The sequence below is a fragment of the Maylandia zebra genome, linkage group LG7, assembly GCF_041146795.1.
Source record: "Maylandia zebra isolate NMK-2024a linkage group LG7, Mzebra_GT3a, whole genome shotgun sequence".
Lineage (NCBI taxonomy): Eukaryota > Metazoa > Chordata > Actinopteri > Cichliformes > Cichlidae > Maylandia > Maylandia zebra.
In genome coordinates, this window is record NC_135173.1 from 32,711,571 (window position 1) to 32,734,639 (window position 23,069).

A 23,069-nucleotide genomic window follows, 5' to 3' on the forward strand; every position below is an offset into this window, starting at 1 on the left:
ACCTCAACCCTTTCTCGTGTTTGTGTCAGTGTTGATGGTATACTTGCACATAAACCACTACATTGGACACTGATGTGTCACTCGATACCGTGCCACCCACTCAAAACGTATGTTGTCCACCTAAGTAGACATGTAAAAAACTCTTTGAAAAGTACATGCTTAAAAAAAATTAAGTTCAAAAATCTTTTTTTCATGCCCAAAGATGAATAAAAAAACGTAACAACTGAAAACGTCTGAATTCAAAGATTAAGGGCTCGTACCCAATACTCGGCAAATGGATGCCAAATAAGTGCAGGAATTCTTATAGAAACTTAGTGTACACAATGTACAGTATATGTACAACAGACAGAGCTCTGTTTTTGGTCACATCGCTGTGCCCCATATACCACACAGACATATAAACAGTCTCTCTCACCATCTGAAAAACCCCGAACGTTGACTAGTCCTTACTCACTATGACCTATGTTATATTATCAGAGCGTTCTCACTCCCGAGGCGTAACATGTCGACGTTTTGTCACGTCCCGCGGCGTTCCTGAGGAACGCGAAAGGAGACCTTCGGCGTTCTTATGGTATGCGGCGGGTTATGGCTGGAATCCAGTGCAATGACGCTCCCGCGGTAGTAGACGTTCCAGCCCTGTATTCCAGCCCTAAACCTAACCTTATCCCTAGCCCTGACCATAACCTTATTCCTGACCTTAACCAGGACTTTAATGATGTTAAATAGCGTGTTTCTAAGCGATTTGAAGAAAAAGAGCGAACATGTGTAGGTTCAGTCCAGACGGTTCTCATATTTCCTCTTTTTCCGAGGTCGTCTTTTAGGAACGTGGTGGGTAGCCGAAAACGTAATATGGTGACGATTTGTCACCTAGCGTAAAATGTTACGCTTTGGGAGTGAGAATGGGTTGATATTATAATATCTACACCCTCGCATGGCTCTCAGTCAGTCTGAAAACTGCATCTCAATGCAACTCTAAACCTAAACACAATATAACTGCAATAATGATCACAGCACAACAGAAAATAATTTGAATTTAAAAAACATTAGCAGTATGCCTCTTTGCACTCTCCGTTGCTATACTGAAAAAATCAAACTTTTAAATAAGTATGAACAACTTTACCGCTCAGTATGTGGGCAAAGACTACAAATAATTCAGTATACTTAATAAGGCTTAACACCTGCAACAAATGACAATAAATGCACTGATTTATATTAAGCAAGGCCGTTGTTTGCATAAAACCAAGTTGTTAAAAGATTTGAGTTGAGTTAAAACATACTTTTACCGTCAAAATATTAAAACTCTGCAAACATTTGACTTTAAAAATCTTTTGAAGTGACTAATTTCCTCTATTATTTTTCTTTTGTCAACTTTTCAAGCTTTACATGGTTGAAATGCTGTTTTTTTCCATTTAGCAACACATCATTGGTTTATTTCCTGATATGTTGCTGCTGTCTGCTTTCATGGTTTGATTGTGACAGAGATGGGTTTCCTTTTTTGGGCATCTTTTTCCTTCCTCTTCCTTCCTGCTGCCTTCTTTCAGTCAAGCTGATTCTCTGCTGGCAGGCAGCAGCTGGCAGAGACTTCAAACACACACACAGTATCTGGACGTTGTCCAGGGTCGTAATGCAGTCGTTTTTTTTTTTTTTTTTCCAGACACTAACCCACAGTGTCAGCCACTGTGAGAATGCGTGCGTGTGTGTTCAGATGGTCTTGGCTGTTGTCCACCTTGCTGTCACCGACTCTCATCTTATCATTTAAACTCCTGGATGGCTCTATATCCTTCCACTTCTTTACCCCTGTGACAAAACTGACTAGGGCGTGTCTTCCATAGAGGTCTTTCGATGGCTTTTCTCTCCTTGCTAACAAATTTGTGATCTGGACCAGGTCTGAAGTATTTTGTTTTGTCTTGTACTGTTCTGTTAAGTGTTGAATATTTATTCTACTGCAGTGTGTTAATTAGCTGCTCCAGCATTCAGGTCAACATGTTTTAGGATCTTGTAATCAGCGGAGACTGCTATGGATCAGGATCAGTGTGATTCTATATGGTTTGAATTATTGACCTTTATTTGCTTTTGAAGACAAAAGCATATAAGTACAAAAATATTGTGAATGCCACGAGATTAACAGGTCTTAGAGTTAGTTACTGAAGACTTGAAGGATTTTAAACATCTAAAATTGAATGCATAACCAAAGCCTACACGATTTAGTAATATTTCATATTGCATGTTGCTCATTTTTCAATTTAGCTTTTTATCAGGATTAAACTGAACAAACACACAGCATCTCAGCTGTTGAATTTCAAGTTTCTATCATCATCATCAGTTCTACTTCACTAGTATGATCTGGGTGAAATGCTGCTTTCTTGATTGAATATATACAGGCATGCAGGGATAAAGGAAGATAGGATGTCTCTGAGTCTGAGCCCCTGTTTACTGTAGAGTGACTGTCATCAGTTTTCATAGAGAGACACATCAAGCAACTACAAAGAAATGTGAAATTACATCAAAAAGGAACAAAGGGACCAAAAAAAACCAGAAGCCAAAAGTCCACAAACGGAAAACTAATCCAATACAAAGAGACACACATCAATCACAAAGAGACCCAAAAAACACAGTAGCAGCAAAAATTACAAAATCTCCAAAACAGAGACACAGAAGTGAGACCTCAAGCAGCTACAAAGAGATGCAAAATGACCAGAATGAATTGTAGATTCAGAAGAACAGCCACAATTACCACAAGGTAACAAAAAATAAATAAAAAATCACAGACACTCAAAATGACCACAAAGAAGCACACCAACTGCAGAGAGTTGTAAACAGACCATAAAAGTGTAAACACACAATAAAAAGAGACAAGTACAAAAAAATGTAAAATGACCGCAAAAAGGTGACAATCCACACCAGGGAAAAAGAATCAAATGCAAGAAATGCTAAAAAAAACAACAACCACAAAGACACAAAATGACGAGTGAAAATCATGAAGAAGATTGATAATCCACAACCTGAGGAAGAAAGAAGAAATCAAGCACATGTCAACAAACACACCTGCCTACGATACTGTAAGCAAAAACCAATGCGACCAAAAACAACCATATGACCACAAACAAGTGGAAATTCACAAAAATGAGCAAGAAATCAAACAAAAGGTGACAAATCAGTAAAAATTCACAGCAAAAGGAAAGAACAAAAGATTCACGTTCACCACAAAAAGATACCAAACTAGTGTGAAGAGATAGACTGACCACAATGACAGACAAAAAAAAATCCTACATGACAGGAAAGGGGTTAAAACACAAAACAGTAAATAACAGTAAATGATAAATATTCATCAATCACAAAGAGATAAAACACATTTCAGTCTGGCCAACTTGCTCCAAGCAGGGAGCGAGGTCTCATATCTCTGCCTGTCTAAAGGACTTGACATGCCTGACAGCATGTAAGTTCAGCGTTTGGATAATCTGTGTAGAAATGCACAAGTATTGTTCTTAGAAAAGCTCTTAACCTGTGTAATCAATATATACAATATATCAAATGCATTTATCTGATTTTAAATTGCTGTCAAGACTGCTCATTATCACTCTCTCTACAGTCCTTTTATTTTACTTGTTTTTTCAGAGTCTTTGCTTCTGACATATTTTAAGTGTCAGGAAATAAAATCAGTGAGGAGAGAAATCAGATGCAAGTGGAAGGTTTTCATATTTTGTCAAGTTGACACAAACAGTTATTCATTATGTTTTCTATTGAATCTTGAAATTGGCACGAAAATGCTGGTAACATTCTCCGTACTCACGTTTAATTGTCTTATTTTGCCCAACAAAAGTCCAAAATTGAAAGACATTACATTTATTGACTATAAACATTAAAATGTGAAAATTATCAAATGTGAAAAGCTGAAAGTGGAGAACTGTCATTCTCAGAAATCCTTTAAATGACTCATTTACTGATTATAATAATTGCCGCCTGTCAGCAAATCAGTAAAACCAGAATTTCTTCAGTTTCACTTTTTTTATTAACTTGTTGAGATTTTTGTCTATTCCCCATACATTTATAATACATATTTAATATATATTAATTTGTATATATTCATTTTATGCTGAATTCATACATATTCTGTGTTATGACGACAAGATTTTCTCGGTGTACTAACACTTCAAGAAAAATATATGACTTTCTTTTAACAGAAAAAATCCTAAAAGTTCATAAAAAAATACAGTATGTCTGGAAGAGTTTGTGGTCAAATAATAAAGTGAAGACTGGCTTCATGTTACAGATGAAATATGAAGATAAAGTGAGTGAGAGGCAACAAAGAGAGAAGAAGAGAGTAGAGACGAAGGCTGAGCAGAGACTGATAGCATCAAACTGCAGGACAACGAGGACAAGGACAAGCTGATGAAGTGACTGGCTCTGAGCGTGTGTGTGTGTGTGTGTGTGTGTGTGTGTGTGTGTGTGTGTGTGTGTGTGTGTGTGTGTGTGTGTGTGGTGGAAGTGAATACAGATAGAGCTGTCAAGATAGTGAGTTACTGATAGAGAGAGAGGGGGACGACTGCTGAAGGAGAATCAATAAGAAGGAAACCATGAAGGAAAAGAGAGCGCAAAAGAAGAAATAAGAAAGGGAGAAGGAGCAAGATTGAGATAAACAAGGGATGATGTGTGGGGAAGGAAACTAGGATGTTTTGGAAGGAGTGAAGGATCCTCAGGTATGGGTGGGGGATTGGCTGCAGGCGGAGTTACCTGTGATACCTGTGATGTTGCTCTTCTACAAGATTCTTTTCTGTACTGTAAGTGTGCTGTTAATGTTATTGTCTCTCAGTATAACACACTTTAATACTTTTAAGGCCTTTTGTTTGTTAATAAAAGGCCCTTAAAATGACTTTAAGCACCCTTAGCCACGCTCTCTTAGCCTCAATATGACAGATGGGTTTGCAGGGTATCTGCCAGGTGTGTTGTTTGGAGAGATGAAGGTGGGAAATTGTTGTGAGTAACAGCTTTGTAGCAGCTAACGAGCCTAAATTAAGAACAATTAACTTGATTCTCACCATTTTTTTTTTGAAGAGCCAGTGTTAAGTACATTAGAATAAAGTACCTTTGGTTAATTTGAGTTGTACTGCACATGCATCTATAAATACATATATTGGGAATCCGTTGTTGGTTGACAAATGTTTCAATTAAATCGTTTTATTCACTGACTGTGATGTTTGTTGGCATCCACCTTGTGCGTAGAGTGTGGTTTCAGATTCATTCTGGTTCTGTTTTTGCCTTTTTTGTTGAGTTCAGTTTTATTGATAAAGTGCCAATCCACAAGATAAGTCATTTCACGGCTCTTGTTATAGTGAGGTAAGGAGAAACCTGATAATTTGCAATGAAAACACACTCAGCACTATATTGTTATACGAGAAAAGGATGTTGCTTTGCTGAAAGCAAATCCCAGTTCTTAGAGATAAAGACTTTTTTATGAAGTGCTGTTCGTTTTATTTCTCCGGTCCCAATTGGAACAGGCCCAACTGGGATTAACTTTTATACAGAAGTTTTTGCTCTGATTAGTTTTCCTATAGGAGCAACTGAAATGAAAAACAGAAAAAAAGAACATCTGCTGCTCTTCAAAGTCAACTCTGCGCTGTGACGCTGTGACTCCAGGTCGTTCTAAAGCCTCCATTCAGGTTTTCCGGGAAATGCGGAGACGTTGAACGGCGGCTTTGACTGAACAAACTGCCTCTCTGATCACGATGAAAGACGTTTAAGCAGACTCAACATCAAAGAAGGGAGGAGATGCCGCCACTGCTCGCCTTTCAGCAGATTAAAGAAAGTCTATAAACCTGAAAACAAAGAATACAGCAGGTTCCTGTGGCTTTGATAGCAGTGATGAGTTATCCTGCTGAGTGAAGCTCTACAGGTTGGGGGTTAATACTCAGAGCCACACTCTCTTCTCTGAAGAGACATGTCTGGCAGAGCTAATGACAAACATGGATAAAAACACGAAGCAAAAAGAGGATAAAGCATTAGAAAATGTATTAGAATTCTAGTCCTGATTGATCTGCTTTAGAAAACAGAACAAAGCCCTGAGTAAGGCATTATTGGTTTGGAGTTCAATTTTGGAAAAAAATGACAGGAACAAAAGTACATAAAGCTACAAAAAGAAGCAACAAGATGCACCTTTAACTTCAGTCATACTATATATGTACATATAATGCATTTACTGTCACACTGTGTGGGCAGTTACTGGGTTTCAATCAGTGGTAGATGTTTTGACCTGTGCTACGGTATACAAATTGCTGATTCCTGGAGAGTTTATTTATTAAATGAATTATTTCTACAATGTTTATGTTGGTTGTCTGTCTGCTTTTGTGATTGTCCAGTTTAACGGGCGGCATAAGTGTTGTCTTCCAGAAATGTGCCCTGGATGTATTTGTATAGAAAGAGAACAGTACAGACTGAACACTATCCCCTCTGAGGATCTTTTAGCAATTTTGTGCTTTGTATTTTTTATGATTTAAAATCAGCATAATATGAGATTTGTTTATATTTTTATTATTTATAAGTATAAATAATTAAATAGTGATTTGCAGATGTGTGTTAAAGCACACCTGTATTTGATGTAGATGAGTTTATTTGTCCTGTTGGTGTCTTGCTTCCCTCTAACTCCTTTTCGTCTCCTTTGCTTTTTCCTGCAGCCTCAGATGCCTCCTCATCTTCTTCCTCCTCGTCTGGTCTTGGAGGTTTTGTGGACTTCATTTTCACCCAGGAGCCTCAGGACACGGTGACAGTACGCGGCAGTGTGCTGCAGCTAGACTGCCAGGCACAGTCAGATGCTGTGGCAGGACCCCCCACCATCACATGGCGTAAAGATGGAGTGCTGCTTAGCACGGTGGTCGATGAGCGACGGCGACAGCTGAGTAACGGCTCGCTGCTGGTGCAAAATGTGATGCACTCGCGGCACCATCGGCCCGATGAGGGAGAATATCAGTGCCTCGCCACGCTGGATGGACTGGGAAGCATTGTGAGCCGGACAGCAAGAGTGACTGTGGCAGGTAAGAGACTACTTGAATCTACAAGTATCTATTCATTCAAACAGACTCATGAACTCAAAATGCAAAAATGTGATTTCATAGTTCACACTTAAAAGTAGTTGGTTTCTCAGTTTGAAGATCCTGTAATTTTTAGGAAACCATGAAATCATTTTCTTTCTCATCTCTACAATCATAACAAGTTCTGTAGATGAACCATTTTCACTCAGTTCCAGTTAGTTTAGCTTCTTCGATATAGTTTTGTGAGCTAAACCTTTGCTTTGTGAGGGCCAAATGCTCTGGAAACTTTTGATCCACAGTTGGCGGATGAAGATGCTAGATGTTGTTAGCTGTAATTGTGATTGGCTGAGTCTTTAGCAAATTGCTTTAGTCACCCATACTTTGTCTGCAAACACTCTTCAAAAGAAGGGCTTTGAAATAAAAGCTGTGCCTCACCATGCATTTATATCAAGTAGGTTAGACTATTGTAAAACTTTATTCGCAGTATAATGCAAATCATTGGAACAACAACTTCAACTCCATCACAATGCAGCAACCACTGTCCTGAAACTCACACGGAAATGTGAACATAACACTCCAGTACTGAAGTCCCTTCACTGGCTCCCAGTTCAGTCCTTTTAGAAAAGCAATGCAAGCTCACAATGCTTTGACCCTTCAGTACATCTCTGACTGGTCGGTCTCTATAACCTAATCAGACCTTTCAGGTCACCAGGTGCCGACCTGTGTTTTTTTTTTTTTGTGTGTTCCCAGAATTAGATGTGTGCTCAGGGTTCTCTCACTGTGGTCTAGTTTGTTGGAACAAGCTGGCTGCTGACCTGAGGTCAATTACAACAGTGTGTGTTTAATTAAAAAAACACACACTCAAAGATTTTATGTGATTTTATATAAATACACATTTTTCCAGAGGCCACTGACTGGTCCATGGGTCTGCTTGACTGGGGCTTTAACAGTTGATTTCACAGCAAATACCATCAACTTCCAGCAACCATTCACCAACTGATTGGGAAATACACATTATTCCCTCCAAATTCATGCTTGCCAGATGATTTCTAGCCCTCTGTGCTTTGAGCTTTAGCTGTTAGTAATTGTAGCTCACAAAACTTGGAGGTTTTTCTTATACTTGGTGTGTGAGTTAATTTATCTTTAAACATATATTGATATACTTTATATTTGAATCTATTCATTTGAAGTTTAATAACTTTAGCCCTGTCCTCTGAACCTGCTAATATTAAAATATACAACAAATAAATAAACAGCACATTCGTGCTGTTAGAAGCCATGGTGCCCCTCAGGAGTCGTTTTCAATCTCCTTTTCGTTGTGTGACTGGTTTTCTAGTATGTCGCGCAAAAATAGAAAAAAAGAGAGTCATTCAATTGTTTTTCATAGACAAATGAAATGGGATTTGGATGCTATAAATAGACTCAGAGTTGTATTAAAGATTAAAGCACAGATTGTTTTTGACTTTGTCTTTGACTGTCAACCATAATCACACCAGCTGGTATTTGTTGGAGTTGTAAGTTTGGGTTCTTGTGTATAGCCTCATGATTTTTGGTTGCTGATTTTGTTTTGTTTGTTCCAGTGATATCAACCATCATGCATTGTAAGAACACATCATTTGTTTGTGCATTTTGCTTGGATACAAAAAGAATAGAAGCGATCCAGCATGCACTGAATACGAAATCACTGGACTTGAAAATAAGAATAGAGCAACATTGTTGAAAAACCTTTCCTTCAACTGACAGATACAGATGTGTCTGAAACCTGGGCTTTGTAAACAGTAAATATTTGCATGTTGTCCACATGTGTATTTACATAACATACAATTTCTATACAACAGAAGAGAAAATGTAAGCATAAAAAAACTGAACAAATGGCAAGAGTGAAAGAAAGAAATAATGAGCAGAAGAAGAATGATATAGAAGGAGATGATTGAATGAATAAAGAGTATCGGAGAGGAGATTCCCCTCATTTAGATTAACATGGCCACAACACCTTCACCTCTCCTTGAAAGTTATAGCAACACAACACACATACACACACATGCTCCCATAATATTGCCGTTTCCATTTATTTTGCTGTTCATATTTACTTAATAACACCAAAGTAATTCACCTGTAATGTAATTTAGTAAGTGGAGCGAGGCTTAAGATCAATACAGTTTATGGAAGACATTAATAGAAAGCAGCTCTGAGGCTTTAGTGCATCACCATGACCATCAGTCTGCGCAGCCTGTTCTGTGTGCACTATGTTGTATGACAGCTTATTGAAAGTGTGATGGGATTAAAGACAAATGCAACTAATCAAATATTCTGTCACACAACAACACGCCAGAAAGTGACCCGTGCGTGACATCTCAACAGGTAAAGATTAATGCAGTCAAAAACAATTCAGAAAAAATAACATTCAGTAGCTTGTGAAGTTTAACATTTATATTGCAGATCTAAACAATTTGGAAAAAAGGAGAGCAGCTGCACAAGGTTTCAGACATTTATAATCGTGTAGTAGCTCATTGTTACTTTTTGCATTACTTTTTGCATTTTTTAAGTCAAAAAATAATCGTTATATTTATGAATCACTGATATTTTGTCTTTCTTTCTATTTGTGTCAGTGTGTTAAAAGTGCATAGCAGAGAAAGTGAAAAAGGCAAAAAATAAAAAAAATTCTTTTGGGAAACTTTGAAGTGGCTACACCCATATATCCAAAATGTAACAGATTGAGATTCTAAATGAACTCACAGAGCAGTTAAATTATCCATGGAGCCCAAAATGTCTTTGTTGTTGTTGTTGTTTCTTGTTGTTTCTTTGCTTTTAACATAAAACCCTATGGGGATCAACTTACTTTTGAAGACAACCTTATGTGGTCAGCACGTCTCTGCTGACTAAAGTTTTCTGCCCTGGATATTGCAGCATTGTGAAGACATAAGGATGAGATAAGTCAATGTCAAAACGCCTACTAAATCAAGATGACTCTGAGTGTAGTCAAACCCCTCCAGGAGGCTGAGACAAGTCTGAGTCAAGATGAAATAAGGAGGGAAAAACAGGACAACTTGCTCATTTCATGGTCTGTTTGGCATGTGAGTGAGGAAAGAATAAGTGGAGCTGATATGGTCAGGCCTAAATTGATGCACCAAAATACAGCGCTGGGCACTGCCTCGGCTCGGTACTGGCCCAGAATCCACTGGTTATATGAGCTGCCTGATACCAGTGCAATGGTAAAATGGTTCCAGCTATGGTGACCAGCACTGTGGGACATGCAGCACACCACTTCATCACCGAAAGAACTCACTGTGAATTTTAAACTCTTATCCAAACCTGACCTGAATCATTAAACACACATGTTCCAATCAAAGTCAATTAACCCACATTCAAGCATTACATTAAAATATGAATCAGCCCTACCTCCATGTCATTCACACAAACGCACACATAGACACGCATGGGCAACACTCAAGCAAGCACACAATGCATTACATGGCAAAATGCTAATGAAAGGCAGAAGCTTAAAATTCAATTAGCAGTCTGGCTGTGTGCGCGTGTGTGTTCAGAGATGACTGTAAACTGGGAATTAATTAGAAACACTGAACTCTCAGAGGACGAGGGAGAGAAAGCATATAAGACTGAACAGAGAAGAAACGCTATTGAAGAATGAAAAGAGAGAACAAAGAAAGTGAATCTATTGCTGAAGGGTGGTAGAATAAGAAAAGAAGAAAAAAAGAGACATCCTACACAAAGTGAATACCAAGGAAAATGAAGTGGAAACACTGGGAAAAGAGAGAGATCAGATCATAATGAGGAGTACCCGTTTATGAAGAGAGTTTAAATTTAGACTTCATTTATCTACAGAAAAGGCACATTTTACCATTGAGGTATCTGTTGCATTCAGGGTCTATAAGACCCTAAACAAACATTTGAAGTGTCGTTTAATAGTGTTTAAAGAAAAGAATGATAATTTAATTTATTTGATTGCGAAACCAGTCAAGCCCGTCATATTGTTATAGAGCATGGTGTAATGTATTTCTTACTTTTGGCTTTCACTTTTCAATTATCTAACCTACTGCTGTTTGTTTAATAATTCAGGTATTAGTGACATTAAAGGAGAATAGTTAATACTTATTGTGACTGCACCATAAGCCCTTTCAAATCTGCTTTCATGGAGCTCATAAACCCTCATGAATCAGTTGTTTATTGCTTCCACAAGAATTTAAAGTCAAAACCTAAACAGACAAAATGCATTATTTACCTTATTTCTGAATAACTTAAACCTGTACACAGATTGTGCTTAGAGTATACTACTTAGTGCGTGTGGGGGGGGTGGCATGAAAAGGGAAAAGAACAAAATAATGCTTGGACACTGCTGGCATGGGGCGCCTACATAAATGCAAAGCAGGAGATGAAGCATCGCTGAATATGTTTCCAAACCACCTTCATTCCAAGCCAAAGACTAGAAAATATGGTGAAGCAGATCTTTCCTTTGGTCTCCTCTGCAGAATTGGTTTTCCCTTCGTCGGGAGCACCACTGGGCTCTCCAAATCACGGACAAACAGTATCCCACATTCTTGATTTTTAGTTCACAAACACTTGTTGTAATGACTAACTACTCCTGACATTTTGGAGATGTTGGCTCTTTATACAGTAAAGTTACAGTGAGATACAAATAATATCAGGCTGATCCTGCCACGATTTGTTCCCCGGTTCAAATCCCAGACAAACAGTATCCAACAGCTGTTTATGTTTTTAAACCTATTTTGCACAGAGAGACATTTTTTGAAAAATTTATTGATAGCAATGTTGAATATTATTAAACAGGAAAAAAAACAACTACACGTAAAATAATTACACCGTGACGCCTCTGCCTTTGTAAATGGAGGGACATTAACTCCGTGTGTATGTAAGCGTGTAAAACCTGCAGATAGTCAGATTAACAGTATTTTGTCTCTATCTATATACTCTCTAATTCATCTCATGTAAACAATAACATGGCGCACAGTGTGACGTGAAAAAAGGCACACCTTTAATGTTGCGTGACGAACTCTGTATTCCTCGTCCACACATAAACCCAAAAAAGGAGTTTTAAAAATCTCAGTTTTCGGTGATTCGAAACGGCGTTTACGTGTGGACGAAACAGCTGCGTTTTCAAAATTACCCGTGTAGGTGCGGACGTAACGTAAAAGAGTTTATTTCATTACTACCTGTAATTTATTGCAGATTACTTGTATTTGCTTAACTGTTTACTAAATGAGCAAAATATGGGTGTGTGGTTGGAGGATGTGTTTGTGTGCGTGCGTGCGTGGGGTGGGGGGGGGCGAATATTTTTCTTGTAAAACAAAGGGGGGCCCAGCAAAAAAGTTTGGGAACCACTGACTTAGTGTATACTTGTATATGCACTTACTAATGGCAACTGCTCACTTTATTCTTTGTCATTTTACTCTGAGTATACTCAAAATAAATAAGTTGCCCTAACTTAATCATCTTAACAGATGTTGAGAATCAATAAAAAGCGCTGTTTAAAATACACTGTAAAATTAAAGGGCAACCAGGGAAGAGAACCTAAAATAGGAGTGATATATTTGTTTTTTTTCTTCAGTCTGGTGGCAGGGGCAATGGTGATTATAGGTTTAAAATGATTTCTCAGACCACACAGTGGTGAAGGTGTAAAGATGAAACCGCCTCCAGCATGCCCATTCCCAATTAGCCATCAACTCTTAGAGGATTTGTGCCAAGTCCCAATTAATGCTGGTGAGGAGGAGCGAGGTTCAACCCACAGAAGCAAATAATAATCGTTCCCAAGGCAAAGACTTGAAGCAGGAACGTCCCGCAAAATCCCTCCGCTGCCCTCGCCTGTTTGCTGTGATTTGCATGTTATTATTAGTCTGAGTCATTTTGATCTATTTGTGTAATGAGGATGAAAACAGCAGGAGACAGCAGCCACCACCATAAAAATGTATTTGTTAGTACATATATATATTTTAAAATGTTTATTTAACACTGTGTGTTTGTGTATGTCAGTGGTTTATTTCCAAAGACAGGAAGTTTAAGTACTTTAATGCTGAGTTCAGGGTCAAAGTTTATTCTTTTCTTTTAAGTGTTTCTGTTCTCCTCCATGTTCTGTCCTCCCCATCATTCCTCAGTCTCGACGGACTGATCTATTTCTCGTCCTCTCAGAATTTCCGTCCTGCTGCTTTCCTTCATTTTCTTTTGTTGTTTCATTCTTTGTGATCAGAATTTCATCTCTGACTGAAGCTCTCCTTTGATGCTCCTCACTTTTGATAAATGAGGCTCAGTTTTATTAAATTCAAACAGGATGTTCTCAGATCCCATCCAATGAAAACAGACACAGTGTCTCATGGAATACCAAAAAAATCTGCTCATCGGATTTCAGTTTCTAGAAAATGCCAAGAAAAGGGTTGAACAATATAAAATTTAAAACAGCTGCCTTAAGAACATTTATTAATGTGAACTTAAGAAGAGCACGTTAATCTAATATTTTTTTAGAGTGCAAAGTACTGAAGGAGGACGAGTGACATGACCTGAACTTTAATGATCCTTTAAGTTTTTGCACTTTTCCATTGAATTAGAGAAATCAAATATTAACAATTAAGCATGGAGACTTACTCATAGATTTGTAATAGTAAACTTCTAAAGCAAAAAATACGTTCAGTGTACTCATCATCCTGTAAATTTCAGTTGATTAAATTTATATTTGTCGGCTAATTAACCATGATTATACATGACAAATCAATTCACACATCTTTATTTGAACAGAAGAGGTCATTTGCATCAGTCAGTTACAAGGTAGGAGAAAATCTTATTGGTAAATTTGGAGTTAGTGTTAACTTCTTTTCCATTTTCAGTCCTTTCAAACCCATCCAGTCATGCTGATCTGACAGGCCAGTTTTGTCCCCCTGGGCCACATATTTAATGAGTGGAGTTAAATGCCTCACGCATAACAGACCTTAAAGTTTACACAGCTGCATCTTAGAAACCTCCACTTGTTGGCCTTGTTCATGAATATAACAGCTATGCAGCAAAACATGTCCCAAATCATAATTTTGCCTATTAGGTTTAAAATGGATGACTGATTCTCCAGCCAGCGTAAACTGCAGTCAGCCGGCACAACAGCTGATTAAATATGAAGCTCTGTCTGGACAGACATCTTTTCAGCCACGGTCGTCTCATGAGTGTCTGGTGGAAGAGAAAACACTCCTATTCTAATCAGTCCAGATGTCCACACAGGCTGTGGAGTAGGCTGAATTTTACCCTGTAAATGAATCCTTGAATCTCATTTTTATTGTGCTTTATGTGCACAGCATCATTGTGTTTTACGTCTAGAATTAGATTGACAGCAGTATTTATTTTGTGAAATTATATTCATATGTCCTGGCAATGAAAAAAGCCAAAGGCTTGCTTGTCAGCTTAAATCTTCATACTGTTCCCACGAGTCCTACTTGTACATTATTCTATTGTAGTTGTGGCTAAATAAGCAAAATGAATAAAAATGCAAAAGTCACCTGATGAGGGCTCAGGTTTTTTTAATGCTCAGCATTAACCTTTGACCAAACAGTGCAATAGAAAATACTGTTTTCCATCTTATATGTTGCTTTAATGTTTGGGTTAGACAGGTAGCAGGGTTGGTTAGGCCTCCAGGAATGAGTCCTAGCAAGTAACAAAAACAAAAATCTGTGTGTGTGTGCCATTTCTTCCAGCTGCAGGCAGCATAGTGATCCATACAGGAGAAGACAGCAGCAGAACTTATGTAAGATGCACACTCCAAATTCACATCAGTGTTACCGTCGTCTCCGATATGCGTGATGTCACAGCCGCTCAAGTCCCCGCCGCTGTGAAACCCTGTATCCAGCGGCGGCTCGTCTGACGATGCGAGAGTCAAACTGGAGCTTCTTTAATGTCTCAGAACAGAAAGAGAAGAAAGCTGACGTTTGTTTCCGAGTTCAGGTTTCCCAGCTGTTTGTGTGTCGAGGTAAAATGGAGGAAGCATAAACCGATTCAAACCAGCATGAAACAAAAACACAAACCGCAAGAAAATCAGACCCCAAACTGCGTTTTCTCTCTTTTCCAGATGAAAATATTTCAGAGTATTTGTATGCTGACAGAAATGTAGGACTCCTGGGATTTTCGAAACTTGCTTAAAACTCAAGAAAATAAACATTGCTTGTCTATCAAACTTTTTCTACATGAAGCAGGTGATCTTTCTCCAAAATGTTATTTTAAACTTGTTAAAATGCACCTACAAGACATCACATTTTGAGAAATTAAGGACAGTAAATGGTTGAATGTATATATGTATGTTGGAAGCTCAGCAGTTTGGATGCCAGAAAACTGACTTAAAAAACTAGGCCCTGAACTAGGCCTTGTTAGCCATCAAACGATACATTTAAAACTGATTATAGAGACACTGCTATGCTAATTTCATTAGTTTTATACATTTTGTGTGATCACAAACTAAAAGAATTAAGAGTAAATAACAAAAACAACATATACAAATCTTAATATCAGTAGTGAATTTACTCAGACAGGCCCAGATATATTTGGATGCAGATAATACCCATCTGAGAGAATGACATCCTGAGCCACTAATTTATTACTCAGCAGTCCACTTGCTCTTATTTTGACATTTCAGTTGCTGCTAATAACAAGCCCAGGCACTTCCTTTCTTCTCTTCCCCTACAAGCTAGCTCACCTGCTGTGTCCCTATTGTCATGGTGCTTGCTATTCAGCTGCATCTCCGTGGGTTTCCTCAGAGGTATTCCAGCTCTACCATTTTGGACTGCAGCTTGTGTTGGTAGTTCTTTTTATCCTCTGATAACCTTGATTGTCTCTCTAACCAAAACCTGCACGTATTACAGGTGTACACATGTGTGCACACACGTGGAAAACGGACTCTATCATGATGTAACAGCCGTTTTCTGTTTGTACTGTGTTACCAATTGAAGCGATTTTCTAAAGAGTTCAAACGCTGATCATCCTTCTGCTTGTATATTCTTCCCGTTCTTGCATGGTTTACTTCCTGCACCAATGTTAGCTTAAAATTCATGTCACCCTTGACCAGTGTACTAGCTCACACCTGTACTGGTAACCAAGCACAGCTGCTCCACTGGCCCCAACATCGACGGGATAAATAAAGACAAATTTTCCTACTTAATTTATGAAACAGAAAAAAAGAGCTAATTTGAATGCTGGATATTAGTCCGCTCTTAGTGAGGGTTTTGTAAACGGCTTTGTGGTGTAAATATAGCTTAAATATATCAGAGTTTACATCATAAAGACACTATAAATCCAGGTGGATGTACACCTCTGCTCAGGCAGCATGTGGTTGTTGAGACCTGCCTTGCTTGTTTATTTTGTCACAGTGCATGGATGACCAAACCTCTTCCCCTCTGAGATTTATGTAGGTGTCTAATCTTATCATAATCACAATATTTCCTACCTTTTGCCTCGAATACTGACTTCCCTTGGAGACTTGTTGACATGGAACCAGCAGAGATGTTGCACACAAGTACTAAAGTGGATGAATAAAGTGGAATATGTCAGGAATACAATATTCACAGCTGTGTCTTTGAAGAGGAGAAAAAAACGAGCCCACGCGAAGACCTGAATGAACTGTATGTCAAAAAGCTCAGATTCTCATTTAATCAATTAATCTGCTTTACATTCTCAGAGAGAATAGAGAGGAAAACAACACTGCTCTTCATTGAATTCCTGACATTCCTGCACCTTCTTCTTAATCTACTCAGAGCTCCCTGCAGCCATGTTGAAATTAAAACACAACTGCACTAGAGCTTCAGATAATAAAATGCCCTGCAAGAGCCGAGCGAGGCCGGCAGTCAGAACATTCCTGTGTTTCTGTTGCTACAGGCTGTTTGTTGTTGAAGGGAATCTGATCAGACGGGAAACTGTGTGGGTCCTGAACACAGCAGGCCCTACGTTGGTTGGCCGCGCTGTCCCTGTCTCTCTGTCTCTTGTCTGACTTTCATCTGTCCTCCCGCTGGTCCCAGTCTAACTCTCTCTGGAGTTTTTCACATTTTCACCCGCTGAGTTTCGCTGCTTCTTCTGCTCCATCTTTGTCTTTATTATTTTCTCCCTGTTGACCTGAGAAACCTTTGCTGTCAGCTCCCTTCTTCTTCACCTCTGCTGCTTGTGTCTTTTGTTTCTCACGCAGAGGCTGTGGGTATTAACGGTAATGTTTTCATGTCGCATTTAGACTACACAGGCTTTTCATCTGGTTACTTTGACAATGTAGGTGATTAAAAACCACAAACTGACCAAACAAGACCTGCTTGATTCAGTTTGATTGAACTTTATAGAACACTAATTAACGACAACCAGGAGCTCAGGATGCTTTATATTGAAAGCAAAGTACAATACTAGAGAGAGAGACACAGGCAATAGTGGGAAGGACGAACTCCTGTTGATAAGATAAGATAAGATAAGATAACCTTTATTAGTCCCACACGTGGGAAATTTGTTTTGTCACAGCAGGAAGTGGACAGTGCAAAAGTTATGAGGCAAAAATTAGAATACAATAAGAATAAATACAGTACACAACTGTACAGAATAGAATAAAATAAAATACTATATACAGTAGAATAAAATAATATAAATATACAATAAGATAAAAATAGAATACAAATACAAATACTATATACAACTGAGTGAACAGGAAGAACGACGTTAATGACATGCAGTGGTGGTGCTGGAGCGACAGTCACTCATTGGAAGTTAACTACTTAATCTCTACTTCCAGCCACAGTGGTTCTTTGCTATCTTTACACTGTTTCCAATCATAGTCTTGAAACCACACTGCACATTCTTAATAATCAAAGTACAAATGCAACATAATAGAAGTGGCCATCCCTATACTTCTAGATTATCTGAACTTAAGCATGTACCATAGGATGAAACTTTGCACTGCAGCATAATCCATAAAGGTGACCTGGGTTGCTGCAACTGCTTTTTAATTTCTTTATGCTGACTCGGTGCCAAATGACCTAGAGCGGCTTGCTATTTATATTCTCTCCCACAAAGACAGCATTAAAAGTATTGGACTGCACTGTTTGCAAATGATAGTTTTTAGGCATATTTAATAACTCATTTAAGCATTTATATTTTTTTTTCCTGTGTGACTATGACATCCTCATCGATTTATTTGTGGTCTCTGTATTCTAGCCAGTTAGTGGTGCTTTGTGTCTTGTGCTTTCTGGCTTGCTTGTTAGTTATTTCTGTGGAGATCCTCTCCGGTCCAGCAGTTGAATGTCTGAAGACCACCATGTTTGATTGCAGCTGGTGGAGTAGTTCTTCTACTGATCTGGAGAGCTGCTAGGAGTTGGATAGGCACTCTAACCAGAGTACTGGTTCATCGTCAGTAGTCCAAGGTCACTGAAGCAGCAAAAACTAAAATCCAAGATGATGGAAGTTAGATACATTATACGAAAGAACAAAGTGATTTATTGCAGTGTACACAGTTCAGGGGAGCTTTTCCCCTTGTAGTATCTGCTTACACAGTTCTGATTTGAAGTGTACAAAACCTGAAGCTGCTGATTATTTTCTCTATCTTTTGTTTTCTTCTGGGTGAGCCTAAGAGATAATTCCATGCAGAGAAAACTGAATACTCTCACACACAGTTTTCAACAAAACCCATTGTGTGTATATATTTACACTAAATGACTTGTTGTCAATACTTTTCTTACTCACAAAACTCATTTCCCAACAGGTCCACTCAAAGTGGTCGTCCCCACTGAGTCCGTCTCATCGTACCTCGGCGATACTGCCCTGCTCCGCTGCGAGGTTTCAGGTGACCCAACACCTGTCATCCGCTGGCAGAAGAACCGAGAGGACTTGCCACTGACCTTTGAACCTGACTCCCGTCTCGCTGTGCTGCCATCAGGTTCGCTGCAGGTCAGCCGAGTCCAGCCCCCGGACTCGGCTACATACCGCTGTCTGGCTGATAACCCCAGCAGCACCAGGACGGGGACGGACGCAGAGCTCCGTGTGCTCCCAGGTAACTGATGGAACAATGATGCCCTCCAAACACATGATTTTAGATCTATTGATCGACTGGCTCACTGATAACTGTTCATTGGCTTAAAGAACTTTTGAGACTAAGTTGATTTCATTTATCTTGTTGCGTTGCAATATTTTGGCATAATGTGTTGATTGTAAACATGTATAATACATGATGCATATTTCAAATGTTTGTATTATCACAGTTAAGTGGACTGGTTTAGATTTCCAGTCCTTTTATGGTTAGGTGCTGCACCAGCAGTTTTTACTTAGCGGTGAGTTATACTTTTCCTACAGTCATCACTCTGTCAGGTAGTAATTCTTGTTCATTTCCTCCCAGTCCTGGATGTCTCATTTTAAAATGAAATGTGATGTAATGAATATATGTGAATTTAATAACACGTCTCCGGGCTGAGAGGGAGCAGCTTCTCCGCGGTCTGCAGGGAGTCTGTCAGCCGCTGATGGTCCGTACACTCCACATCATCCAATTATACGAGTCCATACGCCGTCCACTTCATCACTCAGATTACAGCTCGTGTTAGCTCACGCTCTCCGCGGTTAAACACCACTTTGAGTCGAACTGGTGAAGTGTTCCCGCGTTCGTTCCCAGCAGGGGCTCCGTGCAGCCGAAGCGTCGACCTTCAGAGGGATAATCACATGTACTTTGCATTTCAAAGTACATGTATTGACTCTCAGCTAAACTGCTCTTTCATAAACGCACACAGTGACACAGAAAGCCACATTCACAACTCAACTTTTAAGAATTACACAAATATGAATAAAAACTTACAATAGCTTTGTCAGAACAGACAAAACTTATAAGTACAAAACAAATAAAATATAACTGAAATGAAGTTATAAAGAAGGAAAAATGCCAAATGTGATCATTTGATTACGAATTATATAGTAGTCTGTAATGAAGATTTTATTACCAATCAACTGAGCCCATCCTCATTACCAGGACATCAAATGCTGGTGTTTTGCTGAAGTTGGCTCCACAAGGTCCCAGGATACATGTGTTACAGCAGGAGTGAGAATTTTCACCGCTCTTGCTTTAGGAATATCATGTTTTCTGATCCATGAGATCCCGCAAGATGTGGATTTCAGAAGTGTCCCAGAAGTGGTTCCTTGCAACACAGATAGTGCTGTATCCATCTCTTAATGCAAACCCATCAAGCTGCATGGAGCAGATAAAGAAACCATGAAGTCAGATACAAGAATGGCATAGAACAGCTATTTAAATTTCAAACTAAAAGACCCCATGCGGACTAAATACTCTGCATCTGACTGAAAGATGTGCAGAGAATGGAAAAACAGCTTCAGAGATGCAGTGTCACAGGTATACTCTTGGGGTAGCATTTTGCATTTTAAGCACAATCTTTCCTTAAAAGGACTCAATTTTGGTGACTGAACAAGAACTGGAAACGTTGCCACTCATGGTGCCTACTTTCTTAAACAGCTTTTGAACCCACTATTAAAATCATTTAAAACTTAATACAACCATCAAAATAATGTTGTAAAAAATTATTAACCAGGTAGTAAAACTAAAAATGACCGTTAATTTGACATTTTTTAATAATTTTTACTACCAAGGTGAATGAGTATACATTTATCTGGATTAAGTAAAAGAAAACAATGTTCAAGTTTCAACAATAAATGTTGTAACATTATTATTATTACTAGTAGTAACGATACCAACAACAACAACAATAACAATAATAATAGCAAAATTCCAAAATATAAATCAGTGCAGGTTTTGTATGGCATACATACTGTATTTCCCGATTGCATTTAATTGCATTTAACCGACTGTTGTTGTAAGCCTGGCGGAGCATTTTTATTTTTGAAGGCTGTGTATCTGCTCTGCAGCATCCTGCAGAGATGTGGCTGTAATGTGCGATTCTCACAGACACTTGACACAGACTCAGCTGCCTGAGTCGAATCTGTTGCCAGATAAATGGACACTCAGTCGGTTCACACATTCAGTTTGAGTGGTGAAAGGGCAGAAAACAGAAAACTGTTGCAACATGTAAGCTGAACGAAATCTGGCTTTTTTAGCCTTTAGTGAAGCAGTTTTCCTTCCATTTCCACATGTTGTGAAATATTTGATAAGACTTGTACTTTTATGAAGCGAAAATCTCGACCTGATTTTGGTGTCAACAGAAACAAAATGAAAAAATTTAGACTTGTTACCTTTGATGTATAAAGTTTGTTGGTTTTAGTCTATTAAAGTTTTGGTTAAGGGTGACATACAGTGTTTCCCCACTGTGTTGCAAAGCCACTGGCTTTGACAAGGTTTTCCCTTTAATCCTTTCATGTTTTTTTTATCCTCTTTTCTCTTTGATGTATATGACGTTTTAATGGGTCACATGATTAAACTTTAATCATTCTAATCCATGAAGATTTGATTAACTTTGCCTTTGTAAAGTTTTTATCAAATGGAGCCATCAGAGAAAATCTGACGTGAAAGGTCAGGGATTATCACGTCTGATTTCTCTGAATGATGCCTCGCTGTGTGTGTGGCCTTACACTGCATTTCTGCTCAGGGCTCAGCTCTACAAGTATGGATGGAGCGTTAAGATAAAATGATGTAATATAACTGGTTTGGTTACCTCATCAAAGTAATGTAACTTATTTCAGAAATGTTACTGTATGTTTGCATGGAATATGGAGGCAAATTAAATTGCAAACACCCATAAAAACATGGTGTGTTAGAAGGTATGGATTGAAGTTGTCAGTGGACCTCTTTTGGCTTAGAGCTTGGTAAGATTCACGTTGGCCTTTTTACATGTTTTTTTTAAACTAAATCGAATCAGCATGGATGACCACTCCAAATCAACCAAATCAATTGAGAAGGTAAGAGAAGAGGTCACAACTCTCATAAACAGGTTGTGATCTCTTTGGAACACATTTTTAATTTTTACCTTTCCTTTCTGTTTTGCGCCCTCTGTCTCTAGACACATGGATATATGTTAGATTTTGTAGTCAGTTCCAGTTTTATTTTGTTGGTCACTTTCCTTTGGCACGTTTTTAACCTTTAAACTATACACAACATGCCAACCTGTCATCTTGGTATCCCCCACTGATGAACAGTAAATTTACAGTCAGCAGCTAATTAGCCTAGCTTAGCATGTATTGTCGATCAAAGAATGAAAGTAAGAAACTGTTGTGCTACAGGGGTGCAATGTGCCACAGAGTTTCAAAGACAGGATTATTTAATTGTCCCTCTCTCTGCCAACCTGTTCTAAAGAAAAACTGCAGGTATCTCAGTTATACAGTGAGATTCCCTTTGAAGTCAATGCCATGACCTAACGGTAATTCTGAGACCAGTTCAACGTCCTCACAGATAAAGTAAAAAAGTAAAACAACAAACTTTTGTTATCATATTTAAACAAAACAAGAAACTTTCAGAATTCAGGTATTTGCCACCTTGGGATGAGAACACATTCTATGAACCCCTTCCAACATGATTCTAATATAAAAGTAGGTGGACAAAGCCCACAATAGACTCTTAGGAAAATATATTTTTCAAAATAAAACACCTTCTGCTGGAGAGGTACCCTCTAAGATACTGCGATCATATCCTTGATGGCAAGGATTTGTGCCCGTGTACCAGCTTTGAAAGCCTTGCTACAATGTTGCACCTTAACGCAGCACAGAGCACTTAAAAGTTTCATTTGCTGTCTAGTCTCACTGACCACCTACAGTCAATTTAGAATCTTTAACCTAATTAAAATCTTTTAACCTGTCATTTAGGTAATTTAATCAATTAACCTAAATGACAGGTGCCACATGGGAGGAACCTGGAGAAAGCCAACCAGTAAGATTCAAATCCCAAATCTGTGACATGGAAGCACTATTCTCTGCAGCTCTGCGCTGATATAAGAAACAGCATAAATATGCCTTTTGTACTTCTGAGGAACATATGCAAGCTATGAAAGATTAAATAGTTACACATAATTACTAGGGGTGCAACGATACACAAAATTCACGGTTCGGTTCGGTTCGATACTTTGGTGTCACGGTTCGATA

The 23,069-nt window shown here is 38.6% G+C and overlaps 1 protein-coding gene across 2 annotated transcripts in view; it reads left to right on the forward strand.

Annotated features, from left to right (window-relative positions):
• dcc (DCC netrin 1 receptor) overlaps positions 1–23,069 on the forward strand; it is a 354,092-nt gene that overhangs the window by 101,224 nt on the left and 229,799 nt on the right. For both annotated transcript variants that reach the window (XM_076886255.1, XM_076886256.1), the window contains exons 2-3: positions 6,669–7,025; positions 18,748–19,035. In XM_076886255.1, coding sequence (XP_076742370.1) covers positions 6,669–7,025; positions 18,748–19,035 — 645 coding nt within the window. The remainder of the gene's footprint in view (positions 1–6,668; positions 7,026–18,747; positions 19,036–23,069) is intronic.